Source organism: Macrotis lagotis, chromosome 2, assembly GCF_037893015.1.
Source record: "Macrotis lagotis isolate mMagLag1 chromosome 2, bilby.v1.9.chrom.fasta, whole genome shotgun sequence".
NCBI lineage: Eukaryota > Metazoa > Chordata > Mammalia > Peramelemorphia > Peramelidae > Macrotis > Macrotis lagotis.
The window spans coordinates 114,885,380-114,911,036 of NC_133659.1; the positions used below are offsets into that span (position 1 = coordinate 114,885,380).

Below are 25,657 nucleotides of genomic sequence, written 5' to 3' on the forward strand. Positions count from 1 at the left end.
AGTTTTTTATGGGGTTGGCTTGCCCAAGGCCACACAGCTAGGTAATTATTAAGTGTCTGAGGCTGAATTTGACCTCAGGTCCTCCTGACTCCAGGGCCTGTGCTCTATATACTGTGCCACCTAGCTGACCCAACTTTGGAATGTTTCAAGTGAGACTGTGGTAACTCTTTTCTATGGTACTGTTTTCCAATGATTAAGAATGCACTTGAAATAGCCCTTAATTTTTCTTCTTAACCATGAATGTATTTAACTAAATTTTGAAGTAATTTTTTAATTTTCCAGTGCTTCTCATCATATCTTCATCTAACAAATTTCATGTTACTGTCCAGTGTATTTGCTGTAATATTCTCTCCATGGTAATCTATCAGAGAGTATGGATATATAATTTATATATGAATGTGCTAGTTTCACCATTAGCATATGATAAGCTCCTTGCCAGTAGAATTGTTTCATTCTTTGTATTTTGTTCCCAATTCACTGGAATCATAATGACTACCTGTAGTAGGCACTTAAACACTTGTCAGATAGCATGGTTAGGGGACAAGACAGTTTAGTGTTTTGTGGTTTGCAAGGTGTTTCACAGGCATATTTCTTTTACTTTCTTCCAGTTAGTAGCAATGATGAGTAATATTTTTTTTTTGCAAGGCAGTGGGGGTTAAGTGGCTTGCTCAAGGTCACACAGCTAGGCAATTATTGTGTCTGAGGTCTGATTTGAACCCAGGTCCTCCTGACTCCAGGGCCGGGGCTCTATCCACTGCACCACCTAGCCGCCCCTCATCTTGGATTTTCCTTAGAAATAAGAGGTGGCAGTGGATAGAGCCCCGGCCCTGGAGTCAGGAGGACCTGGGTTCAAATTCACCCCCAGGCAGTTAATATTTACTTAGCTGTGTGGCCTTGGGCAAGCCACTGAAACCCACTTCCTTGCAAAAGCCTAAAACAAATTTTAAAACATCTAATAAAAAATCTAGTAAAAGAAATAAGAGGCGCGGCTAGGTGGTGCCGTGAATAATGACCTAGCTGTATGGCCTTGGGCAAGTCACTTAACACCATTGCCAAATTAATAAAAAAAAAGAAAGAAGAGGTGGGAATCTTCCATAGTGAAAAAAAAAGTCAGAAAGGGTTCGGGGGTCCCCGAGCGGCAGGAGCGCAGGGGCTTGGAGGGGAACTGCCCCCTGCAGAGGCTCCCACGGGGGCAGGCGGGGGAGGGGCCACGTGACACGGGGAGAGGGACGCGGTCGGGGCGTCGGGCTGTCACCGTGGCAGCGGCCGCCGGGACCCGCCTTGTCCGGAATGGGCCGGACCGCCCCCGGAAGTGCTCTCCCCGACCCGGAAGCGGAGCTGCCCAGCCGCGACGCGGCCCAGGGATGGCCAGGCTCCGCCCCTGAGGCTCCGCCTCCTCCTCCGCGGTCTCCCCGGGGCCGGGCCGGGCCGGGCGGGCTGGGCGGCCCGAGATGCTCTGATGGTGCCGGGCGGGCTGCGGCGGCGGCGGCGGGAGGATGACGTCTCCTCGGGCCCGGGCTGCGGAGCTGGCGCGTTTCTACACGGTCACCGAGCCCCAGCGCCATCCGAGGGGGTACACGGTGTATAAGGTGACCGCCCGGGTGAGTGAGGGCCGCGCGGGGCTTTGTGTGGGCGCCGAGCCGCCGCGGCCTGCTCCCTGCCCCCGACCTGGAGGCCTGCAGCGCGGGGCAATGAATGAGCCGCGGGCGTGGAGGCGGAGGGCGCCCGGAGCGCCCGGGCCCTGCCCCGCGCCCGCCCTGCGGGACCGAGCCTCCTCCAGCAAGGGCAACTTCCGAGGTTCTAGAGGGAGAACAGACTTGAGAACACCCGCACATGCCCGCGGACGCAGCCACACACCGGGCGTGTCGTGCCCGGGGCGGGCACAGTGCCCTGAAGTGTGCCCGGGAGGAGTGCGACCGGGAGGAGTGCGCCCGGGAGGAGAGTGCCCGGGAGGAGTGCGCCCGGGAGGAGTGTGGTAGCAGTGTGCCCGGGAGGAGTGTGGTAGGAGTGCGCCCGGGAGGAGAGTGCCCGGGAGGAGAGTGCCCGGGAGGAGTGCGCCCGGGAGGAGTGCGCCCGGGAGGAGTGTGGTAGCAGTGTGCCCGGGAGGAGTGTGCCCGGGAGGAGTGTGTTAGGAGTGCGCCCGGGAGGAGTGCGCCCGGGAGGAGTGCGCCCGGGAGGAGAGCGCCCGGGAGGAGTGCGCCCGGGAGGAGTGTGGTAGCAGTGTGCCCGGGAGGAGAGTGCCCGGGAGGAGAGCGCCCGGGAGGAGTGCGCCCGGGAGGAGAGCGCCCGGGAGGAGTGTGGTAGCAGTGTGCCCGGGAGGAGTGTGCCCGGGAGGAGTGTGTTAGGAGTGCGCCCGGGAGGAGTGCGCCCGGGAGGAGAGCGCCCGGGAGGAGAGCGCCCGGGAGGAGTGCGCCCGGGAGGAGTGTGGTAGCAGTGTGCCCGGGAGGAGAGTGCCCGGGAGGAGAGCGCCCGGGAGGAGTGCGCCCGGGAGGAGTGTGGTGGTGTTTAGTGACAGATGGGCGGATCAGAGGGCCCTTCATGGTGGTATTTGGTGACAGATGGGGGGGATCAGAGGGCCCTTCATGGTGGTGTTTGGTGATAGGTGGGGGATCAGAGGGCCCTTCATGGTGGTGTTTGGTGATAGGTGGGGGATCAGAGGGCCCTTCATGGTGGTGTTTGGTGACAGATGGGGGGGGATCAGAGGGCCCTTCATGGTGGTGTTTGGTGATAGGTGGGGGATCAGAGGGCCCTTCATGGTGGTGTTTGGTGACAGAGGGGGATCAGAGGGCCCTTCATGGTGGTATTTGGTGACAGATGGGGGGGATCAGAGGGCCCTTCATGGTGGTGTTTGGTGATAGGTGGGGGATCAGAGGGCCCTTCATGGTGGTGTTTGGTGATAGGTGGGGGATCAGAGGGCCCTTCATGGTGGTGTTTGGTGACAGATGGGGGGGGATCAGAGGGCCCTTCATGGTGGTGTTTGGTGATAGGTGGGGGATCAGAGGGCCCTTCATGGTGGTATTTGGTGACAGATGGGGGGGATCAGAGGGCCCTTCATGGTGGTGTTTGGTGATAGGTGGGGGATCAGAGGGCCCTTCATGGTGGTATTTGGTGACAGATGGGGGGGATCAGAGGGCCCTTCATGGTGGTGTTTGGTGACAGATGGGGGGGATCAGAGGGCCCTTCATGGTGGTGTTTGGTGACAGGTGGGGGGATCAGAGGGCCCTTCATGGTGGTGTTTGGTGATAGGTGGGGGATCAGAGGGCCCTTCATGGTGGTGTTTGGTGATAGGTGGGGGATCAGAGGGCCCTTCATGGTGGTATTTGGTGACAGGTGGGGGGATCAGAGGGCCCTTCATGGTGGTGTTTGGTGACAGATGGGGGGGATCAGAGGGCCCTTCATGGTGGTGTTTGGTGACAGATGGGGGGATCAGAGGGCCCTTCATGGTGGTATTTGGTGACAGATGGGGGGATCAGAGGGCCCTTCATGGTGGTGTTTGGTGACAGATGGGGGGATCAGAGGGCCCTTCATGGTGGTGTTTGGTGACAGATGGGGGGGATCAGAGGGCCCTTCATGGTGGTGTTTGGTGACAGAGGGGAATCAGAGGGCCCTTCATGGTGGTGTTTGGTGACAGATGGGGGGATCAAAGGGCCCTTCATGGTGGTATTTGGTGACAGATGGGGGGATCAGAGGGCCCTTCATGGGGGTATTTGGTGACAGATGGGCGGATCAGAGGGCCCTTCATGGTGGTATTTGGTGACAGGTGAGGGGATCAGAGGGCCCTTCATGGTGGTGTTTGGTGATAGGTGGGGGATCAGAGGGCCCTTCATGGTGGTGTTTGGTGACAGGTGGGGGATCAGAGGGCCCTTCATGGTGGTATTTGGTGACAGGTGGGGGATCAGAGGGCCCTTCATGGTGGTTTGGTGACAGATGGGGGGATCAGAGGGCCCTTCATGGTGGTATTTGGTGACAGGTGGGGGGATCAGAGGGCCCTTCATGGTGGTGTTTGGTGACAGATGGGGGGATCAGAGGGCCGTTCATGGTGGTGTTTGGTGACAGATGGGGGGATCAGAGGGCCCTTCATGGTGGTGTTTGGTGACAGGTGGGGGATCAGAGGGCCGTTCATGGTGGTGTTTGGTGACAGGTGGGGGGATCAGAGGGCCCTTCATGGTGGTGTTTGGTGACAGATGGGGGGATCAGAGGGTCCTTCATGGTGGTGTTTGGTGACAGAGGGGGATCAGAGGGCCCTTCATGGTGGTGTTTGGTGACAGATGGGGGGATCAGAGGGCCCTTCATGGTGGTGTTTGGTGACAGTTGGGGGATCAGAGGGCCCTTCATGGTGGTGTTTGGTGACAGATAGAGGGAAATCAGAGGGCCCTTCTTGGTAGTGTTTAGTGACAGATGGTGGGAATCAGAGGGCCCTTCCTGTTGGTATTTGGTGACAGATGGGGGGATCAGAGGGCCCTTCATGGTGGTGTTTGGTGACAGATGGGGGGAATCAGAGGGCCCTTCTTTGTAGTGTTTGGAATCTTAGTGAACTGATTTTGGTGACAGATAGGAGGGAATCAGGTGACCTTATATGTAAAGCCAAGTCTAGAGGAAGGTTCTTAGAATCAGCTATTTATTGAATATCTTTGTGCAAAAATAGTGTTGTGTTCAGTGTTTTGTGGGGGGTAATTGATTATTATTTTTATTATAAATTATTTTATAATTAATTTATAGTTAATTATTATTAATTCTTTTCTAGAGATGGATAAAGTAGAGATATCCAAATTTTTTCAAGTTTTATACACATACTGGCATACACAGATGCATTCACACATGTATATATATGTATGCATACACATGTATATGTCTAAAAAGTTAGATAATTTAAAATAAGCACCCATCAAAGCTTGAATGAATATTTCTTTTTTTCCCTTCAATGAGTTTATTTTTTTAAATTTATTTTTTATTCTCATTTTGTACAAATGTTTTATTTACATTAATAAAATATACTCATTTACAAGTAAACAAAATACCCCTCCCACCATGAATATAAATAGACTTGCTTGGGCGAAAAAGTAAAGGGGAGAGAAAAAAATTAAAATAAAAAAAATAATAGTAATAATTGTAGGTATGGCCAGGTGGCGCAATTGACGAAGCACCAGCCCTGGAGCCACGAGCACCCGAGTCCATATCCAGCCTTGTAAACCCAATAATCACCCAGCCATGTGACATGCAAGCCACCTGATCCCCACTGCCCTGCAAAAACCAAAAAGAAGAAAAAAAAAAAGACCCAAAATAAAATAAAATAGTAATAATAGTAGGGGTGGCTGGGTGGCAGACAGAGCATTGGCCCTTGAGCCAGGAGCACCTGGGTCCGAATCTGGCCCCAGACACCCAAAGATCACCCTGCTACATGGCCCCAGGCAGGCCACCCAGCCCCACTTGCCCTGCACCCTCCCCCAAATAATAATAACAAAAAATGTGCTTCAGTCTCTGTCATGGGTAGATCACATTCTTTATGATAAGTCCATCACAAAAGTTACTTCCATATTTTTCCAGTGTTGCCATTGCTGATCGCAACTCCCTCCTTTCTTATTTCTCCACTACCATGTACTACATTTTCTCTCTCCTTTCACTCTGACTCTGCTGTAGGGTCACTGAGTGGCGCAGCAGACAGATCCCTGGTCCTGAGGCCAAGAAGCCCTGAGCCCCCATACCACCCCTTAGGCCCAGAATCCATCTGGCCCTATGGTCCTGGGCAGGCCATCCAATCCCAGCCCCTTGCAAGAAGTAAAAAAGAAAATGTGTTATATCTGACCACTGTCCCCCCATGGTCCATCCTCTCCTCCTTTATCTCCTTCATTCACATCCCCACCCCTTCCCCCTGCTCGCCCCTCCTTCTTACTCCAGTTGTCTATACTGCATTGAGTATATTTGCTGTTTCCTCTCCTAGCCATCTCTGATGAGAGCAAAGGTTCCCTCATTCCCCCTTGCCTCCCCCCTTCCATATCATTGCAATAGCTCATTGTAATAAAAAAAAAAAACCTTATGTGAAATATCTTGGACTATTCCCCCTCTCCTTTTTCTTTCTCCCATTCCATTTCCCTTTTTTTCCTATTGACTTCATTTTTACACCATATTTTATCTTCGAATTCAGCTTTCTCCTGTGCTTCAACTATTAAAGCTAACTCTACCTGCTCTATTAACTGAGGTGGTTCATATGAATATTATCAGTATCATTTTTCTATACATGCAGTTCATCCTCATTAAGTCCCTCATGTTTCCCCCCTCTCCTCCAATCTCCATGCTTCACCTGAGTCCTGTATCTGAAGATCAAACCTTCTGATCAGCTCTGGCCATTCCAAAAGGAACCTTTGAAATTCCCCTGGTTCATTGAAAGTCCATCTTTTTTCCCTGGAAGAGGACATTCAGCCTTGCTGGGTAGTTCATTCTTGGCTGCATTCTAAGCTCTTTTGCCTTCTGGTATATTATATTCCAGGCCCTACAAACTTTTAATGTAGTTGCTGCTAAGTCTTGTGTGATCCTGACTGCAGCCCCACGATATTTGAACTGTGTCCTTTTGGCTGCTTGTAATATTTTCTCTTTGACTTGGGAGTTCTGGAACTTGGCTATAATATTCCTGGGGGTTGGTTTTTTGGGATCTCTTTCTCGGGGGGATCGGTGGATTCTCTCCATTTCTATTTTGCCTTCTGCTTCTCGAATATCAGGGCAATTTTCCTGTAGTAATTCTTTGAAAATGGTGTCAAGGCTCTTTTCCTGATCATGACTTTCAGGTATTCCAATAATTTTCAAATTATCTTTCCTAAGTCTGTTTTCCATATCAGTTGTTTTTTCAATGAGATATTTCACATTTTCTTCTAATTTTTCATTTTTTTGGTTTTGAAGTATTGATTCCTGATTTCTGGTAAATTCATCAATCTCCCTGAATTCTATTCTTTGTCTGAAGGATTTATTCTCCTCAGAGAGTTTTCTTACCTCTTTTTCCATCTGGCCAATTTTGCTTTTTAAATCATTCTTCTCCTCAATAACTTTTTGAACTGTTTTATCCATTTGACCTAAGCTGTTTTTTAGCATGCTATTTTCTTCAGCATTTTTTTGGATTTCCTTGACTAAGCTGCTGACTTCATTTTCATGTTTTTCCTGCATCTCTCTCTTTTCTTTTCCCAGTTTTTCTTCCAACTCCCTCATTTGATTTTCAAAGTCTTTTTTGAGCTCTATCATAGCCTGAGCCCAATTTCTGTTTTTCTTGGAGTCTTTAGATTCAGGAGCTTGTGCTTCCTCATCTTCAGACTGAGTATTTTGACCCTTCTTGGGATCATAGATAATGTATTTCTCAATGGTGTTCCTCTTGTTTCTTTGCTTGTTCATTTTCCCAGCCTAAGCCTGTTTTTTGAGGTTGCTTCCTGAGCTTTTGGGACACTCCCACAAGGGTCTCAGTGTGTGAGGCTCTGTCCTCCCTTCTGGTCTGTGAATGACCATAAGAGCCCCCTTCTGCCACGGGGCTGAGGTGGGGGGTGCACTGCTGTTCTATGGGGGGGCCTAGACTGCGATCAGGATCTGAATGTGGTCAGAGCCCCGGAGTCCTGTTCCAGGGGCAGAGGACAGAGCTCTGCAGTCTCTCTCTCCTCACTCCCCTCCCTCAGCACAATGGGCTCATGCCCTGGGGGCTCCTGCTTACTGGCTCAGCCTGCTTCTGTTTCCTGGTCTAGGCTGCCTAAAGACCAAGCTGCTCCCTGTGTGGCCCGAGGGCTGGGCTCCAGGTGCTCGCTCTGGCAGAGGTTCCCCACTGTTCCCCCACTTTGTGCCCGGTGCTCCCTGGGGTGCAGCTCAGGAGACTCCCCCACTGCTGTGAGCTGCGGCTCCCAGCACCCTGGGGCTGCCTCTGGGAGGCTGAAATTCTTTGGCTCTGGTGGGCCACACCTCCAGCAGCCGCCCCTCAGACCCCCGGGGAGCAGAGCCTTTCTGCTCTTTTCCAGGTAACCTTGAATAGGAGAACTGCCTCACTGGGTCCCTTTGTGGCTTCTGTCTTTCGAAAGTTTAGTTAGAGTCCTTAGTTTATGAGTTTTTATCAGAGAGTTCCTAAGACTGGATCCCTTCATGTCGCCATCTTGGCTCCGCCCCTTGAATGAACATTTCTTAAAAGTCTTATAGCAGGGGCGGCTAGGTGGCGTAGTGGATAAAGCACCAGCCCTGGAGTCAGGAGTACTTGGGTTCAAATCTGGCCTCAGACACTTAATAATTACCTAGCTGCATGGTCTTGGGCAAGCCACTTAACCCCATTTGCCTTGCAAAAAAAACAAAACCTAAAAAAAAGTGTTATAGCAAGGGGTAGCTAGGTCATGCAGAGGATAGAGCACTGGCCCTGGAATCAGGAGTACCTTGGTTCAAATTCAGTCTCAGATACTTAATAATTACCTAGCTGTGTGGCCTTGGGCAAGCCACTTAACCCATTTGCCTTGCAAAATAAAAAAAGTCTTATAGCAGAAATATACTAATTTATGCAAATTAGTAATTATACTGGTACTAAGGATGCTAATTTAAAGAAAAGAGAATTCACTGATATTTGGTCAAGGAAGACTTCAAGATCAAAATCAAGCCCAGGTCTTACTGACTATAGGGAGGATGGAATAGTATATGAATATAAGGAAACTGAAAGAGTAACTGCAGAGCAGAGAGATAAAGATGAGCAGAATGGAAAGAAAAGGTTTTGGTGGGACATAGTGTCTGAATCAGCCTGGATGAAGAAGGGAGTTTGTGTTGTGTAATGAGAGAGCTGCTATACTTGGGGCCTTGTCAAAAAACATTTTAAGTATGGAAGGATGTTTATTCATTGTCTAGTGTTATTTCATGGTTGTTAAGAAATTCTGTAAGATAAGGGAGCCCTTAAATCATTACTAAAGAAATTTTACTTTGAAAAGATATATGATTGTCAGATTTTTACATATTACATCTGATAATATTGCCAATTAAGCATTGTTTAATTACTTATATTCTTTTTTCCCCTCCACCAAAGTCCTATTGCATTGCCTCATTGTGGTATGGAAGTGACCTTGGAAGAGGTCATGTTAGCAGTGAAGAAGCTCTTGCATGTCCTCCTACTCTTCAGAGGCTTTGTGTACGTGCCTTTTATTACATGGCTTTTGTCCAGGTACCAAGCTAGCTGAGTTTGGAGAAACTAATTATAATGGTGAATATGTTTCAGCTACATCCACTTCGGAGTTCCTTTATTCAGAAATTAGACAGGTTAGAATTTGCCTCAATGGAGGAAGCATACTCATTGATGAAGTCATAGCTTCCTTAATAATTGAAGTTTATTCTTTTATAAGATAAGATAGGATTACAGTCTAGAACTTAGATATTTGTACTTAATAAAGAACTCAATGCATTATTTTTTAATATGACAAATTTAAAGCATAGTAGCAAGAGTTACCTTAGGAATTCCTGAATCTATATTCTGTACACATTTGAATCATAGAACATTAAAACTGAAGGGGACTTTAGAGATCATAGAGTTGTATCCCTCATTATTGCTGGAATGATTTGAACTTGAAATTAACTTATACTAACCTCCCTTTCTTTCCCCACAGTGGTATATATTTTATTTATTTTTTAAACTTTTGACTTTTTCATTGATAAAGTTACTAAAATACTCAATCAAGACTGAATTAACATTTAAAATTAATTTGCTTATTTAGAACTAGGTCTCAAAAATTACTAGTGCCATATCTCAAAGAAATCAAATAAAGAGGAAAAGGACTCAAATGTACCAAAAATATTTAGAGCAGTTCTTTTTGTAGTAGCCAATTATCAGAAAATAATAGAGTACCCACTTATTGGGGAATGTCTAAACAAATTCTGGTATATGAATATAATGGAATATTGTTGTTCCATAAGAAATGATGAAATAGGCAGTTTCAGAGTAGACTGAACTAGTTCCACTGAAGTAAGCAGAGCTAGGAGAACAATTTATATATTGACATTATTAAAGAAAAACATTTTTGAAAGACTTTTGAATGCTTATCACTACAGTGATAAATTATGAGTCCAGAGGAGTAAATATGAAACATTCTACCTCTTGCCAGAGAGGTGATGAATTTCAAATGCAGAAAGAGACATTCATTTTTGGACGTGCCAAGGTGGGAATGAATTTGTGTTTTTTTTTTTTTAATGAATTTGTTTTGCTTGCCTATCCATATTTGTTGAGTTTTTCCCTCTCTTTTAAAAAAATTTGTTCAGCAAGGAGCTAATGGGAGGGAATGATAATAAATGCTTGTATAAATGAGATGAAAGTAATCAAAGATTACCTTTGAGTGGTGAGGAAAAAAACATTTTTCCTCTAGAGAATTAAGGAAAGACATGCCCCCTTGAGATTATCTCATGAAATAAATAACCAAAGCAGTGATTCACAAAAGTAGCAATATTCTTCTGTTTTATAAATGGCATTGCTTTTCTCATTTTTCTTATTTTAAATTTCTACCATTTCCTTAAGGCTGACAGGCTCACTTAAAGAACTGTTTTCCAATTACTTAGCATTTTAATTCGAGTATTTTCTAACCTTGTATTAGATATATAAATAGTCAAAGTTGAGACAATAGTTTTGTGCTTTTTTTTTTGCTATCATTTGTATGAATAGAAAGATTTGGAGTAAGATGAACTGTATATGAATCTTACATTGGCTCCTTGCTATTTGTATGACCTTAGGCACTTGCCTAAGTTAACTTTTCTGTTCTTCAGTTTCCTCATCTGCAAAATGAAGTGGTTGGTTTAGATGATAACTAAGGTCTCTTACAACTTTGAATTTTATGAACCTAAAAGAATCCTGAGGTAGTTTTTTTGATCATACAAAATTTCCAAAAAAAAAAAATCACAAAACTTTACAAAGCATACAAATTTGTAAATTTTTTTAAAGTTTTTGCAAGGCAGTGGGGTTAAGTGGCTTGCCCAAGGCCACACAGCTAGGTAATTATTAAGTGTCTGAGGCCAGATTTGAACTCAGGTGTTCCTTACTCCAGGGCCGGTGCTCTATCTACTGTGTCACCTAGCTGCCCCAAATTTATAAAATTATTAGAAAATACAATAGATCTCATAGCACTCTTAAGTGATTCTTTCTGTATATTATTCCATGATTTCTAATAGAAAGTAATAGAAATAGATTTTGTGTTATTGTGGAAAAAGCACTCGACTTGGAAATTAAGAGACTTGAGCTCTAGTCCTTGCTCAGCCAATGATTTGGGTGAATCATTTAATGGTTCAATTTTCTCTTTCTTAAATCGAGAGATTGGTGAATGATTCCTTGATATTTTCTGACTCTATGATTTAGACTCTATGATTTCTGACTAAGATAAGCTTTCTTCAACTACAAATATGTTAATTCAGGATGATTTGATAATATAAATGCAAGTGACAGACCAGTCAGGTTCCTATACTTTATTGAAAGTGAAGCAAAGAGATGTCTTATATCATGCCAACTAAAGAAACATTTTTTTCTCCTTGTAGGGAGAAAATTCATATAGGTCTAAATGACTGTTTAGAAATACTTTTAAAAGGAAGAAGGAGAAGGAACCTAAGGAATATTTTGCTTTGCATATGTATGATTGGGCATGTTATGCTGATCTATCTATCTATCTATCTATCTATCTATCTAATCTATCTCTATCTATCTATCTATCTGTCTATCTATAATATTTAGTTTAGTTGTCAATTAGGTGGTACTTTGCTTTATGCCAGGCATTGTCAGTTTACAGTGCCAAGTGCCAGAGGTGGCACCAAGATTTTTTGGAGGTGTCATAGGGTGCTTGACAAAATTGCAGAATAGGTGATCTCTGCCTGCATTCTTTTGGCACTATTTTTTCCCTACTCCTGTTTCCTTATTGAGTCTGCTTGTGAAGGGATAGCTTTTATTTTATTTTATTTTATTTATTTTATATTTTTGCAAGGAAGTGGGGTAAAGTGACTTGCTCAAGGTCACATGGCTAGATAATTATCAAGTATCTGAGATCAAATTTGAACTCAGGTCTTCCTGACTCTATTCACCTGAATATGGCAAATGCCCTGTCCACTATGTCACCTAACTGCCCTTTTATTAAATTGTTGACTGAACTAACCATATGCCCTGAGTTCAAATATCTGGTCCTTGTTTCTTTTCTTCTTTAAATTTAAATTTAAACATTTTTTTTTCCAACCACATGCAATGGTAGTTTTTACCAGTCTTTTTTTTTTTTTTTGGCAAGGTTTTGAGTTTCACAATTTTTCTCCCTCCTTCCTTTCCCTCCCCCTCCCCTAACAGAAAGCAATCTGATATATGCTTTATATTTATAACCATACTAAACATAGATCGATGTTGAATATGTTATGAGAGAAGAATCAGATACAAATGGAAGGAAAAAATCAGAGAGGAAAAAAATGACAGAATATTTAAGGCAACTCTTAAAATTGAAGATAATAAGCTTTGGTCTTCACTTAATCTCCACAGTTCCTTCTCTTGATATGGATTGCATTTTCCATCCCAAGTCTTTTAAAATTGTCTTGAATTATTGTTTTGCTGAAATGATAAAGTCCATCAAGGTTGATTATCACCCCATACTATTGTTAATGTGTATTCTGCTCATTTTACTCAGCATCAATTCATGTAACTCTTTCTAGACCTTTCTGAAATCCTGCCCCTCATGATTTCTTAAAGAACAATAGTGTTCTGTCACATACATATACCACAATTTGTTCATCCTTCAATTTTTTAAAAATTTTTTTTGCAAGGCAAATGGGGTTAAGTGGCTTGCCCAAGGCCACACAGCTGGGTAATTATTATGTGTTTGAGGTTGGATTTGAACTCAGCTGCTCCTGACTCCAGGGCCAGTGCTCTATCCACTGCACCATCTAGCCACCCCCTTTTTCTTTTTCTTTTAAGAAAGATTTTATTTTGAGTTGTACAATTTTCCCCCCCATTTTTGCTTCCCTCCTTCCATGCCCCACAGAGGCATTCTGTTAGTCTTTACATTGGTTCCATGTTGTACATTGATCCCAGTTGAATGTGATGACAGAGAAATCATATCCTTAAGGAAGAAAAATAAAGTATGAGATAGTAAAATTACATAATAATTTTTTTCCCTAATTTGACAGTAATAGTCTTTGGTTTTTGTTCAAAGTTCATAATTCTTTCTCTGGATACAGATGGTATTCTCCATCACAGATAGCCTAAAATTGACCCTGGTTGTTGCACTGAAGGGGTGAGCAAGCCCATCAAGGTTGATCATCACCCCCATTCAACCTTCAATTTTCAATTCTTTGCCACCACAAAAAGAGCTACTATGAATATTTTTGTACATGTGGAATTTTTACCCTTTTTCATGATCTCTCTCTCTCTCTCTCTTTCTCTCTCTCTCTCTCTCTTAAGGTTTTTGCAAGGCAATGGGGCTAAGTGGCTTGCCCAAGGCCACACAGCTAGGTAATTATTAAGTCTCTGAGGCTGGGTTTAAACTCAGGTCCTCCTGACTCCAGGGCCGGTGCTCTATCCACTGCACCACCTAGCTGCCCCCATGATCTCTTAAGGATACAGACCCAAGAATGAAATTGCTGGACCAAAGGGTGGTGTTTATTGTTCTTTGGTCATAATTCCAAATTATTCTCCAGAAAGGGTGCATCAGTTCACTCCACCAGTTTTCCCCACATCTGAGAGGTGTGAGGTGGTATCTCAGAGATGTTTTAATTTGTATTTATCTAATCAATAATGATTTAGAGCAATTTTTCATATGACTGTAGTTGGCTTTGATTTCTTTGTCTGAGAATTACCTTTCTATATTCATTACTGGTCCTTGTTTCTTCATAGCTGGGGGTCAGAAATTAGTAAAATGAAACTTAGAGGTAGGGGAGAGTGTGGCTATGGGTAAAGGGAATGGAGTATATACTGTTTGTATGGGATACTTAACCTAGGATGAGAGGTTTCTGTAGCTTTAGAACTGGAAGGGAACTTAGGAGGTCATTTAGACTAACATTTTCATTTTGTTGATGAGGAAAATGAGGCCCAGAAAAGTTAAGTGACTTTTTAAAATTTTTTTTTTTAATTTATAGAATGAGGTTAAGAGTGAGCTGCCCAAGGTCACACTTAATCATAATGAAGTGTCTGGGGCTGCATTTGAACTCAAGTCCCCCCTGACTCCAGGGCTGGTGCTCTATCTGCTGCACCACCTAGCTGCCTCTTAAGTGACTTTTAAATACGTAGTAAATATCAACTGGAATTTATATTTATACCCTTCTAACTTCTTTGCCTTCTTTTGCTTTCCCCTTTTCTTACCTCCCTTATCTGCTCTTCTCTACTTCCGTTCCTTCTGCCTGCCACATGATTTATTATACAAAGCAAAATTGTAAGAAAAGTGGTAAACACTTATGGAGACCATTTCTGTGTGACTATTTTCCAGTTCTTCATATATCTTCTAGAGAAGAGACAGTTCTAAATTCTTCTTCTAACTTCCAAAGATCATAGGAAAAATTGAGGAAAACATTTGTGGAGGATGTAAGCAGGAAGAAAGGTGATAATTTCCTTGTCTACTCATCAACTGCTGAAGATCATTGGCAGTTCAGTGCTGTTTTTCCTTTGAATCATTTTTTAGTGGTGTCTCCTGGATTTTTCAGAAATTGCAAGCGGATCTTATATGCTACAAAGAACCTAAAATATACTAAAAATTAAAACTTGAGAGAAGATAAATCACTACTTAGATATCATATTTTATAATAATTAAAACTTACATAATGTACAGACACAAAGAAAGGAAACTATGTTTGGCTAAATTAGTGATGTTTATAGATCGTATTCTGCACAGGATTCCAAAAAGATTGAACATCTAAATTTCTACTTAGTTTAGTTGCCATTTAACTAGGAGGGTCAAGCAAATTCAAATGTTCTGAAACAAGTCTTTAGAAAATGTGAGCACTGGGCTAAATGCTGAATATTAGAAATCAAAAGGATGATTTCTAGGCATATCACACTAGCATTTGTCTTATATACCATACTTTTAAAATGAATAATTTCTTTTTTCCCCGAATAAACCCAATTATCTTACTCAGATAATAAAATCAATATATGCCAAATATAATAACTTTGTAACTGTTCCCATTATAACTTGTTTCCTTGTAGCTACTGGCTATTGTGTTAGAAAACCTGTAAAAGGATTTTGAATTTTGTGGGAGGTCTAAAAGAAAGGGAAGAATAGAATCTGAAGTCCTTTTCCATATGGGATCTCCTGAGGAGAGAAATCCAGGAGGATAAAAGTTAGTAGCACTAAATTAAAGGTGAAGGGTGAGGGGCTAAGTTGAATAAGGGGCTAATGGGGGAGTAGGCTCAGGACTCAAGTATTTTTAGTTGTTGCTTATCAGAATGTGCTATATTTCTTTCAGAAAAAAGATTGCCCTTCTCTCTCCCAATTAATCAATGCAGTTTAATTAAATATTAGACCATTTGATTATCATATTAGAGAAATTTCTGGTAGCTTCTCAGAATTTGTCAAAAGAATTTAATCTCTAATGGATGAAAGGAGTTGAAGGTATCTTCTTATGAGGTTTTCCTTTCCTATACCCAAAGTTATATGGTTTCAGATTTCAAGTATGTTTCAGGAACAGATTCTTTCCTCTTTTCCCTAACTTCCCTCCAAAAGGAACTTGTTGCTAAATTTTGTTATGATTAAGTCTTTTATATTGAAAATTATTTACCTTGAAAAGGAGAATATATATATATATATTTATTTCTAAAAGGAATAGAAATAATCTTTCTTTGGAGATTTAGAAGAAATTTTTTTTTCTCATTTAAAAACACAGATTGCATTGGCTGTTTCCTCTGACTAGCTGAGGTAAATACAATATAGCTTTCTCTGTAATGTATTCTTTAGTTCATGTTTTGTATCAGATATTTTTGCAAATTGAGGCATTTTTTTCGAGCAGATAGGAAGTTTATTTGGTAAAAGCAGAAAGCAAATAGGTCAAATAGGACATATGGTGGTGTGTGGAAGTAAGGATCTTTGTTACACTGACAATGTAGTTGGTTGCTTCAGGGTCAAGAGTGTGATTTTTCTTATTGAAAAAGTTAGGGCATTCTTTTTGAAAAGGGGAGTTGTTCTTAGCCATTCAGCACCATTCAGACTAATTCTTCATAGTTGATACAGTCTTTGCTATCCTCATGTGCTTTCACCAACAGTTCCAGTTATTCCTTTGTCATCTTTTCACCCAAGGTGATGAGGATCTGTCTTATTTCAGCTCCTGTGTGTGCCATTCTTTTCCTTATCAAATACTCATAATGCCTCATAGTCTTCTTATGTACCCTGGTCCTTATTCTTTGCTACAATCTGCAGTATTGGCATACAGTGTTCAAAGTCTAATACCTTCATATTCATCTCGTTGCTCTTGGGATTCCCTAGGTCCTTGAGCACTTCAGATTTGGAAAGAGTTCTGGCCCAGGACTCACATCATGTCCCCATACTGGCTATATAAGATCTTTCCATCCCCCTGTTCGATCAAACAACTGGAAGACCTCCTTGAACTCTACCATCTGATTTCCATAAAGTCATACATCTTGATTGTGCAGCTCGGTTGTACTTAAACTCTTCCTGCTGTTGATGTATGCAGACAAAGTTTACTTTTAAAAGGCACTAGGAGAACTTATTTTAAGGAAGCCTTGTAAATCATTAAAAATCCTCAAACCTTTCTAGACTAGACATTTTCTAAAGTTATTATTCCTTTTCCCTTTTCTCTTTCACAACTAAATTTCTAGTAAAAAATGTTTACACTTGTATCTTCTACTTAACTCTTTTACTCATCTTTTACTTTGTGGTTTTTCTTCTTAACCTTATCACTAAACTGAATCAGAGTTACCATTCATCTTTTAATTGCCATATCTGATTGTCTTTTCTTTATCCTCATCCTTCTTAGACTCTCAGCAGCTTTTGAAATTGCTGATCTATTAGTCTTTCCTCCTGGATATTCTTTCTTCTTTGGGTTTTTGTGATGCTTTTTTCTCTTGCCTTCCTTTTGCTTGACTAACCATTTTTCTCAGTCTCCTTTCCTGGTTCATTAACCTTATTACTTCTTCTAACTGGGTATCATCTAAGACTTGGTTCCTACATAGCATTGGTCCTACCATATTCATATGGTATCTTTGGTGGATGAGTTTGTGCCTCAGCTTCCAGTGGCCTGGGTTGAGAAGGTCATACTCTTTGATCCTTGAGTCGTTTGATACTGAACTGCCTGCAAAATTGTGCCCTCTAGACTCTGGAACACTCTGATTGCTGATACCTTTTTTTTTTTTGAAACTCACATAGTCAAGAATACTCCACTCCCTTCACCTAGAACAAAAAAGATAAAATGCAGGAGTCTTTCATGTGGTCTCGAAGGTGCCACAGTTGCTCCTCCAAATACCATTTAACAAAGAACAGAACAATTGAAAAGACTAAGGGAAGATAGGGAATGACAGAAATTTCCCAGACTTTTTGAATGCCTTCAGAGATAATCAGAAAAGCCTTCTATTCTTCATGTGATTAATCTGTTGGAACCAGTTACATAAATCTATGCATATTTTACAGTCTTTTTATGTTACTTTTCTTACTTTCCTGGAAGTAGGCTTCCAGCTTCTTCTATGTGGAAGTTTCATCAGTTGAACCAGGTGATGGGGTCTGGCCTTGTACCAGACCCTGGTTACATTGTCCCTGTTGAAAAATTTACTATCCTTAGTAAATAAATGATGTTTGGAACACAATCTAGAATCCCCAGTGCTGTTTAAGAAAGAGTAAAACAATCAGTGTGGTACAGTCTTTTACACCCTTGCATTTACAGATAAAATCACAATTGTCCCCTAATATAAAGTTATTCAGATTTTTAAAAAGACCATTTTATGATATTTGCCAAAGACCTCCATTTCCTTTGAACTTATCAAAGGCCAGTCTCAGTGTTTGACTGACCCATCTTCATACATAGGCAAAAGAAGAAGAGCAAAGACTAAAGAAATCAACTTCCTTTGTTGGGAGGAAACTTGAATTCTATTGATTAGAAAGAACTTTACCTTGCCAAAGAGAGATAACCATTTGCTCTTGGAGCTAAATGGGAAGACATTGGAACTTATTGAGATAACATGGTCAGACATGTACTTTCTGATAGCTGAGTGGAGGATAAACGGGGTGAGAGAATAATTTCCTCATATTGTTCTATTGTCAGTTTGAATGCTTATTGAATTTTTTAAATGAACTTTTATAAGGAGATATATAATTATAGTCCATAAGGACCCTCCTTTAAATGTTCTGGGCTCTCCTAGAATCTAGGTTATTTTATAGGTTCGAGTCCTCTCCAAATCAAAACTTATGAGGCTCAAATATATACTGCTTTTACTAGTTAGCCTTGAGTCAGTCATTAAAAACCATTTTAATTAGATTGCAATGTAAATAAAGTAATCCTTGACTGCAGGCTCATGTGAGCACATTCAGTGGGAGCATTGGACTTCCCAATGGATTCCCAGTCTGTTGACATTAGATATGGAACACATTATATAGAAAACTCAAATGACCAAGGCACTTGTGTGAAGGATTATCTGTAATCAGGTCCCAGGCAGTGAAATGATACCTTTGCTCTAACAAAATATTATATATTCTATTCTGTGTAGTTTACTAGTTCACATCTAGTTTACCTATGTCTAATATTATACAATGCTTTTAAAGTTAATGTTATTAAGTTAATATTACTCACAATGCTTATTATGTTGATATTTATGATATCTGTTCTATCTTATTTTCTATTATTCTGTATTGCTTTTTTTTTTTTTTTACCAGTGCTCAGCATACTGCCTGGGATATTTAGTGTATAAAGCATGCTTCTTGTCTTGACTTGACTTGACTGATATTATTATGCTCTTCTCTTCCCAGCCATATCTCTTCTACCAGGTGTTGTTTTTTTTCCTTTGCACCCTGGGCTCCCATACTCCACACTCAAGATAATCATCAGTACTGGCCATATCAATATTCTAAACAATATTTGCTATGAATTCTGTACACTTCCACTATTTATTGAAGAATGGATTAAGATTAATGAACCTTTCTCTTGCAGAGAAGAGACTATAGTTTTTTCAAGTTCCTTTCAGCCTCAGCTGAGATGCTGTGTTCAAGGACATATATTACTCTATCCTTCATTTATTGGAGTGGCCTAAACCTCTTTGTCAGGAAGTACTATAGCTCTTCTAGTGAATGGCTATGGAATTCTCTTCAGGCTTCTCAGCAAATAGCTGTGCATCTCTCTTCATGCTTCTTAAGCCAAAACTAAATCCCCCTTCAGGCATCTCAGCTAATTAGCCAATATCTATGATAAAATTAGCAATGTGAATAAATTGAAATAAAATAAAAATAAAGAATATAACCACAAAATATTAGCATTTTGATCAAAGGAAAAATAATAGAAACTTTAACCAAGCACTAAGAGTTATATTTTCTTTGTTTTCCCTTCTGATCTCTTTTGAGCATGAATGCCTTTAGGATTTTCTTGCTGGTACTTTAAAAATAATAACACAAAAAACTAAGTATGCTATTGTTCTGATTCTGTTTCTGTACATTTGTTTGGCTTTGTATGTGTTAGGGTTAGACTTGTTAGCACCCTTTTAGTTCAAATTTGATTTTGGGATGAAATAACATTTCTAAATCATTGAGTAGTTAATAAAAGGAGATTTACTTAGCTCTAACATAGCAAGTGGAATGTTTGTCCTTCATTTTCGAAGATTATGACATCAGAGAGATGATGCCATGACAGATGCATTTGAGTGAGGGGATGCTCACTTTCCAGTTACCAGCCTCATTTTCTCCTCCAGAGCCATCTGGGTCTGGTGGCTAGATATGAGTTAGAATGACTAGAGATGACCCTGGATACAAGGCAGTCAGGGTTAAGTGACTTGCCCAAGGTCATACAGCTAGTAAGCTTCAAGTATCCGATTTCAGATTAGAACTCCTATCCTTACTCCAAGGCAAGTGCTATATACACTGCGCTACCTAGCAGCCCTAGCATAGCAACTATATACTGTAAGGATAATGGTGTCTAACATCTTTAAATGAGGCCTTCTTTATCTCCATGTGGAAACAGGTTAGTCTATAGAGCAAGGTATGTTTTCCTAAGTAGTTTTCAGACATCTATCATTTCAGAGGGGCTCAATTACACATGGATGGGACTTTTTAATGTCTTTAGGTGATTAGGAACCTGAATCAAAAGAGGCAGTGACAGATGAATTAGTAGGGACAGTCTGTTACCTTTTAGGGAAAAACAAATCCCCCTTGCTGGGAAACAGGGTACCCAGATTCACAGAATTCCTTTTAAAGCAAAAATTTTATTGCTACTCTTCTAAAAAACATTGCTGTAACTTTTTAATGACTCTTCTTTAAAAACTTATTTTTATTTCATTAAATGTTTTCTAATTACATGTAAAGCTTTTTTAACAATCACCGAAAAAATTCTGAGTATCACATTTTCACCCTCTCTCCTCTCCTATTCTTTTCCTTAAGAAGGCAAGTAATTTGATTTCAATTATTCATGTACAGTCATGCAAAACATTTCTGTCTTGATATATTTGTTTGTTTTTGAAGAAGAACATGACAACAGGGAGGTGATACCATGACTTGCACTTGAATTGAATTTGAGTGAGGGGGTGCTCTGCTAAATCACCATCCTCACTTTCTCATCCAAATTCAGTGGCCAACTATGAATTAAGACAACTAGAGATATTTCCATATTAACCATGTTGCAAAAGAAAACACAAACAAAATAAAACAAAAATAAGTAAAATTAAAAAAGTTTACTTCAGTGTACATTCAGGGTTCATCAGTTTTCTTTCTGGAGGGAGATAGTAGTTTTCCTTTTCTTTTTTAAGAGTGTCTTATTTTTTCATTTAATTTTATTTTTTATTTAAAGATTTTATTTATTTTGAGTTTTGTAATTTTTCCCCTAATCTTACTTCCCTCCCCCACCTCCCACAGAAGGCAATTTGCCATCTTTTTTTTTTTTAAGCAATTGAACATAATTTATTTTTGGTGGTTGTTGATAGTAGTAGTAGTAGTAGTAGTAGGGAAGGATTGGTGTATAGACCTGCATTGGGAGCTTAATTTCTTTTTTTTTTTAAGATTTTATTTATTTTGAGTTTTACAATTTTTCCCCTAATCTTACTTCCTTCCCCCACCCACCACAGAAGTCAATTTGTCAGTCTTTACATTTTTTCCATGGTATACATTGATCCAAATTGAATTTGATGAGAGAGAAATCATATCCTTAAAGAAGAAACATAACATATAAGAGATAGCAAGACCAGACAATAAGATATCAGTTTTTTTCCTAAATTAATGGTCCTTGGTCTTTGTTCAAACTCCACAGTTCTTTCTTTGGATACAGATGGTATTCTCCATCTCAGACAGCCCCAAATTGTTCCTGTTTGTTGCACTGATGGAATGAGCAAGTCCATCAAGGTTGATCATCACCCCCATGTTGCTGTTAGGGTGTACAGTGTTTTTCTGGTTCTGCTCATCTCAGCATCAGTTCATGCAAATCTCTCCAGGCTTCCCTGAATTCCCATCCTTCCTGGTTTCTAATAGAACAATAGTGTTCTATGACATACTTATACCACAGTTTGCTAAGCCATTCCCCAATTGAAGGACATTTACTTGATTTCCAATTCTTTGCCACCACAAACAGGGCTGCTATGAATATTTTTTACAAATGTTGTTTTTTCACTTTTTCATGATCTCTTCAGGGTATTGCTGGATTGAAGGGTATGAACATTTTTGTTGCCCTTTAGGCGAAGTTCCAAGTTGCTCTCCAGAAAGGTTGGATGAGTTCACAGCTCCACCAACAATGTAATAGTGTCCCAGGTTTCCCATATCACTTCCAACAATGATCATTGTCCTTTCTGGTCATATTGGCCAGTCTGAGAGGTATGAGGTGGTACTTCAGAGGAGCTTTAATTTGCATTTCTCTAATAAGTAATGATTTAGAGCAATTTTTCATATGGCTTTGGATTGCTTTGATCTCATCTGTAAATTGCCTTTTCATATCCTTTGACCATTTGCCAATTGGGGAATGGCTTTTTTAAAAATTTGACTCAGTTCTCTGTAGATTTTAGAAATTAGTCCTTTGTCAGAAGTACTAGCTGTAAAGATTGTTTCCCAGTTTACTATATTTCTTTGATTTTGGTTACAAGTGTTTTTGTCTGTGCAAAAGCTTTTTTAATTTAATGTAATCAAAAATCATCTAGTTTGTTTTTAGTGATGTTCTCCATCTCTTCCTTAGTCATAAACTGCTTCCCTTTCTGTAGATCTGACAGGTAAACTACTCCTTGATCTTCTAGTCTGATTATAATATTGTTTTTTATGTCTAAATCCTGTATCCATTTGGATCTTATCTTGGTATATAGGGTGTGAGGTGTTGGTCTAATCCAAGTTTCTTCCCTACTAACTTCTAATTTTCCCAACAGTTTTTATTGAAGAGAGTTTTCATCTCAGTAGCTGGATTCTTTGGGTTTATCAAACAGCAGATTATTATAATCATTTCCTGCTATTGCACCTAGTCTATTCCACTGGTCCACCACTCTATTTCTTAGCCAATACCAGACAGTTTTGATGACTGATGCTTTATAATGTAATTTTAGATCAGGTAGGGCTCAGCCACCCTCTTTTCACTTTTTTTCATTGAATCCCTGCAAATTCTTGACTTTTATTTCTTCATATGAATTTCTTCACAACTTTTTCTAACAGATTAAAGTAATTTTTTGGAATTTTGATTGGTAGGGAACTAAACAGGTAGTTTAATTTTGGTAGAATTGTCATTTTTATTATATTAGCTCTACCTATCCATGAGCAGTTGATTTTTGCCCAGTTATTTAAATCTGATTTAATTTGTGTGAGAAGTGTTTTATAATTGTTTTCAAAAAGTTTCTGTCTGCCTTGGCAAATAGATTTCCAGGTATTTTATATTGTCTGAGGTTACTTTGAATGGGATTTCTCTTTCTAGCTCTTCCTGCTGTAGCTTGCTAGACATATATAGAAAAGTTGAGGATTTATGAGGGTTTATTTTATAACCTGCAACTTTGCTAAAATTGCTAATTGTTTCCAGTAGTTTTTTGGATGATTTCTTGGGATTCTCTAGGTAGACCATCATGTCATCTGCAAAGAGTAAGAGTTTTGTCTCTCTTCCCAATTCTAATTCCTTCAATTTCTTTTTCTTCTCTAATTGCTGAAGTTAACATTTCTAATATGATATTGAATAGTAGTGGTGATAATGGGCATCCTTATTTCACCCCTGATCTTTTGGGAATGCTTCTAGTCTCTCCCCATTGAATATAATGCTTGTTGATGGTTTCAGATAGATACTGCTTATTATTCTAAGGTACAGTCCATTTATTCCTAAATTCTCTAGTGTTTTTAGTAGGAATGGGTGCTGTATTTTGTCAAAAGTTTTTTCAGCATTTATTGTTGCAATCATATAATTTCTGATAGGTTTGTTGTTGATATAATTGAATATACTAACAGTTTTCCTAATATTGAACCAACCCTGCATTCCTGGTATAAATTCTACTTAGTTAAAATATTATCCTAGTGATAACTTATTGTAATCATTTTGCTAAGATTTTATTTAAGATTTTTGCATTTATGGGGTGGCTAGGTGATTCAGTGGATAGAGCACTGGCCCTGGAGTCAGGAGTACCTGAATTCAAATCTGGCCTCAGACAATAATTACCTAGCTGTGTGGTCTTGGGCAAGCCACTTAACCCCATTGCCTTGCAAAAATCTAAAAAAAACCCAAAAATACCCAAACCTCAAAGATTTTTGCATCTATATTCATCAGGGAGATAGGTCTATAATTTTCTTTCTCTGTTTTAACTCTTCCTGGTTTAAGTATCAGCACTATATTGGTGTCATAGAAAGACTTAGGCAGAGTTCCATCTTCCCCTATTTTTCCAAAGAGTTTATATAGAATTGGAGCCAATTATTCCTTAAATGTTTGGTAGAATTCACTTGTGAATCCATGAGGCCCTGGAGATTTTTTCCTAGGGAGTTCAATGATGGCTTGTTGAATTTCTTTTTCTGAGGTAGGGTTGTTTAGGTATTCAATCTCTTCTTCATTTAAACTGGGCAACTTATATTTTTGTAAATATTCGTCCATTTCACTTAGATTGTTAAACTTTTTTGGCATAGAGTTGGGCAAAATAATTTTGAATCATTACTTTATTTTCCTCCTTATTGGTAGTGAGTTCACCTTTTTCATTTATGATACTAGCAAATTGTTTTTTTCTTTATTTTTTAAATCAAATTGACCAGAAGTTTATCAATTTTATTGGTTTTTATAAAACCAACTCTCGGTTCTATTTATTAATTCAGTAGTTTTTTTGCTTTCGATTTTATTAATTTCTAGAATTTGTAATTTGGCATTTAATTGGGGGTTTTTAATTTGTTCTTTAAATTTTTTAGTTGCATATTTAGTTCATTGATTTCCTCTTTCTCTAATTTATTCATGTAGGCATTTAAATTTATAATATATCCCCTGACAGCTTTTTTGAGTGAATCCCATAGGTTTGGTATGTTGTTTCATTATTATCATTATCCAGGATAAAAATAATTAATTCTTTCTATAATTTGTTGTTTGATCCACTCATTATTTGAAATGGGGTTATTCAGTTTCCAATATAGTTTCCTTCCTTATCTCTTTTAATAATATCTATTTTTGCAGCTGCTTTGTCTGAGATAAGGATTGCTACCCCTGCTTTTTTTCACTTCAGTTGAAGCAAAATATATTTTGCTTTTACCTTTTACTGTATATGTATCTCTCTGCCTTTTGGAATTCTTTTATTTTGTTAAATGTCCATCTTTTCCCCTGCAAAGGAAGGCTCAGCTTTGCTGGATAGTAGTTTCTTGGCTGCATTCCAAGCTCCCTTGCTCTTCAGAATATCTTGTTCCAGGCTCTTAGATGTTGTAATGTTGATGTAGTCAGGTCCTGCATAATCCTTACTGTGGCTCCTTGGTATTTAAATTGTTTCTTTCTGGCTGCTTGCAGGATTTTCTCTTTTACCTAATAGTTCTGGAATTTTGCCACAACGTTCCTTGGTGTTTTCATTTTAAGATCTCTTTCCAGAGGGTATTGATGTATTCTTTCAATAATTATTTTGCCTTCTGGTTCCTTGATATTAGGGCAATTTTCCATCACTAAATCCTGTAATATTAAGTCCAGGCTTTTTTTTTCTTTTTAGTGTTTTCAGGAAGACCAATCATTCTCAGGTTGTCCCTTCTCAGTCCATTCTTGAGGTCAGTGGTTTTGCTGATGAGGTATTTTACATTTTTTTCTGTGTTTTCTATTTTTTGGTTTTGTTTAACAGGCTCTTGCTGTCTCATGAAGTCATTAGTTTCTGCAGACTCCATTTTTTTTTTTAGAGAGGAGTTTTTTTCATTTACCTTTTGCAACTCCTTTTCTACTTGGACAGTTCTATTTTTGAAAGAACTTTCCATTTGATCAATTGAGGCTTTAAGAGAATTATTTTCTTTTTGCATTTGTCCAGTTGAGGATCTGAGGAAATTAGCCTCATTTTGTATTTGTCCAATTGTATTTTCCAGTGATTTGTTTTCTTGTTGCAAGGTGTTCATCTCCTGGTTTCTTTTCCCAAATTTTC

At 40.0% G+C, this 25,657-nt stretch overlaps 1 protein-coding gene and 1 pseudogene across 5 annotated transcripts in view; one reads left to right on the plus strand and one right to left on the minus strand.

Moving 5' to 3' along the window:
* Positions 1-1,339: 1,339 nt before the first annotated feature.
* Positions 1,340-25,657, plus strand: part of RPS6KC1 (ribosomal protein S6 kinase C1) — a 247,207-nt gene continuing 222,889 nt past the window's right edge. For 4 of the 5 annotated variants that reach the window (XM_074222639.1, XM_074222646.1, XM_074222642.1 and 1 more), the window contains exon 1: positions 1,341-1,601. In XM_074222639.1, coding sequence (XP_074078740.1) covers positions 1,497-1,601 — 105 coding nt within the window. In that variant the 5' untranslated portion in view covers positions 1,341-1,496. Of the gene's footprint in view, positions 1,602-25,657 lie in introns of all 5 variants that reach the window. The other variant, XM_074222641.1, reaches the window with a different exon arrangement.
* Positions 16,109-16,537, minus strand: LOC141513125 (myosin light polypeptide 6-like; annotated as a pseudogene).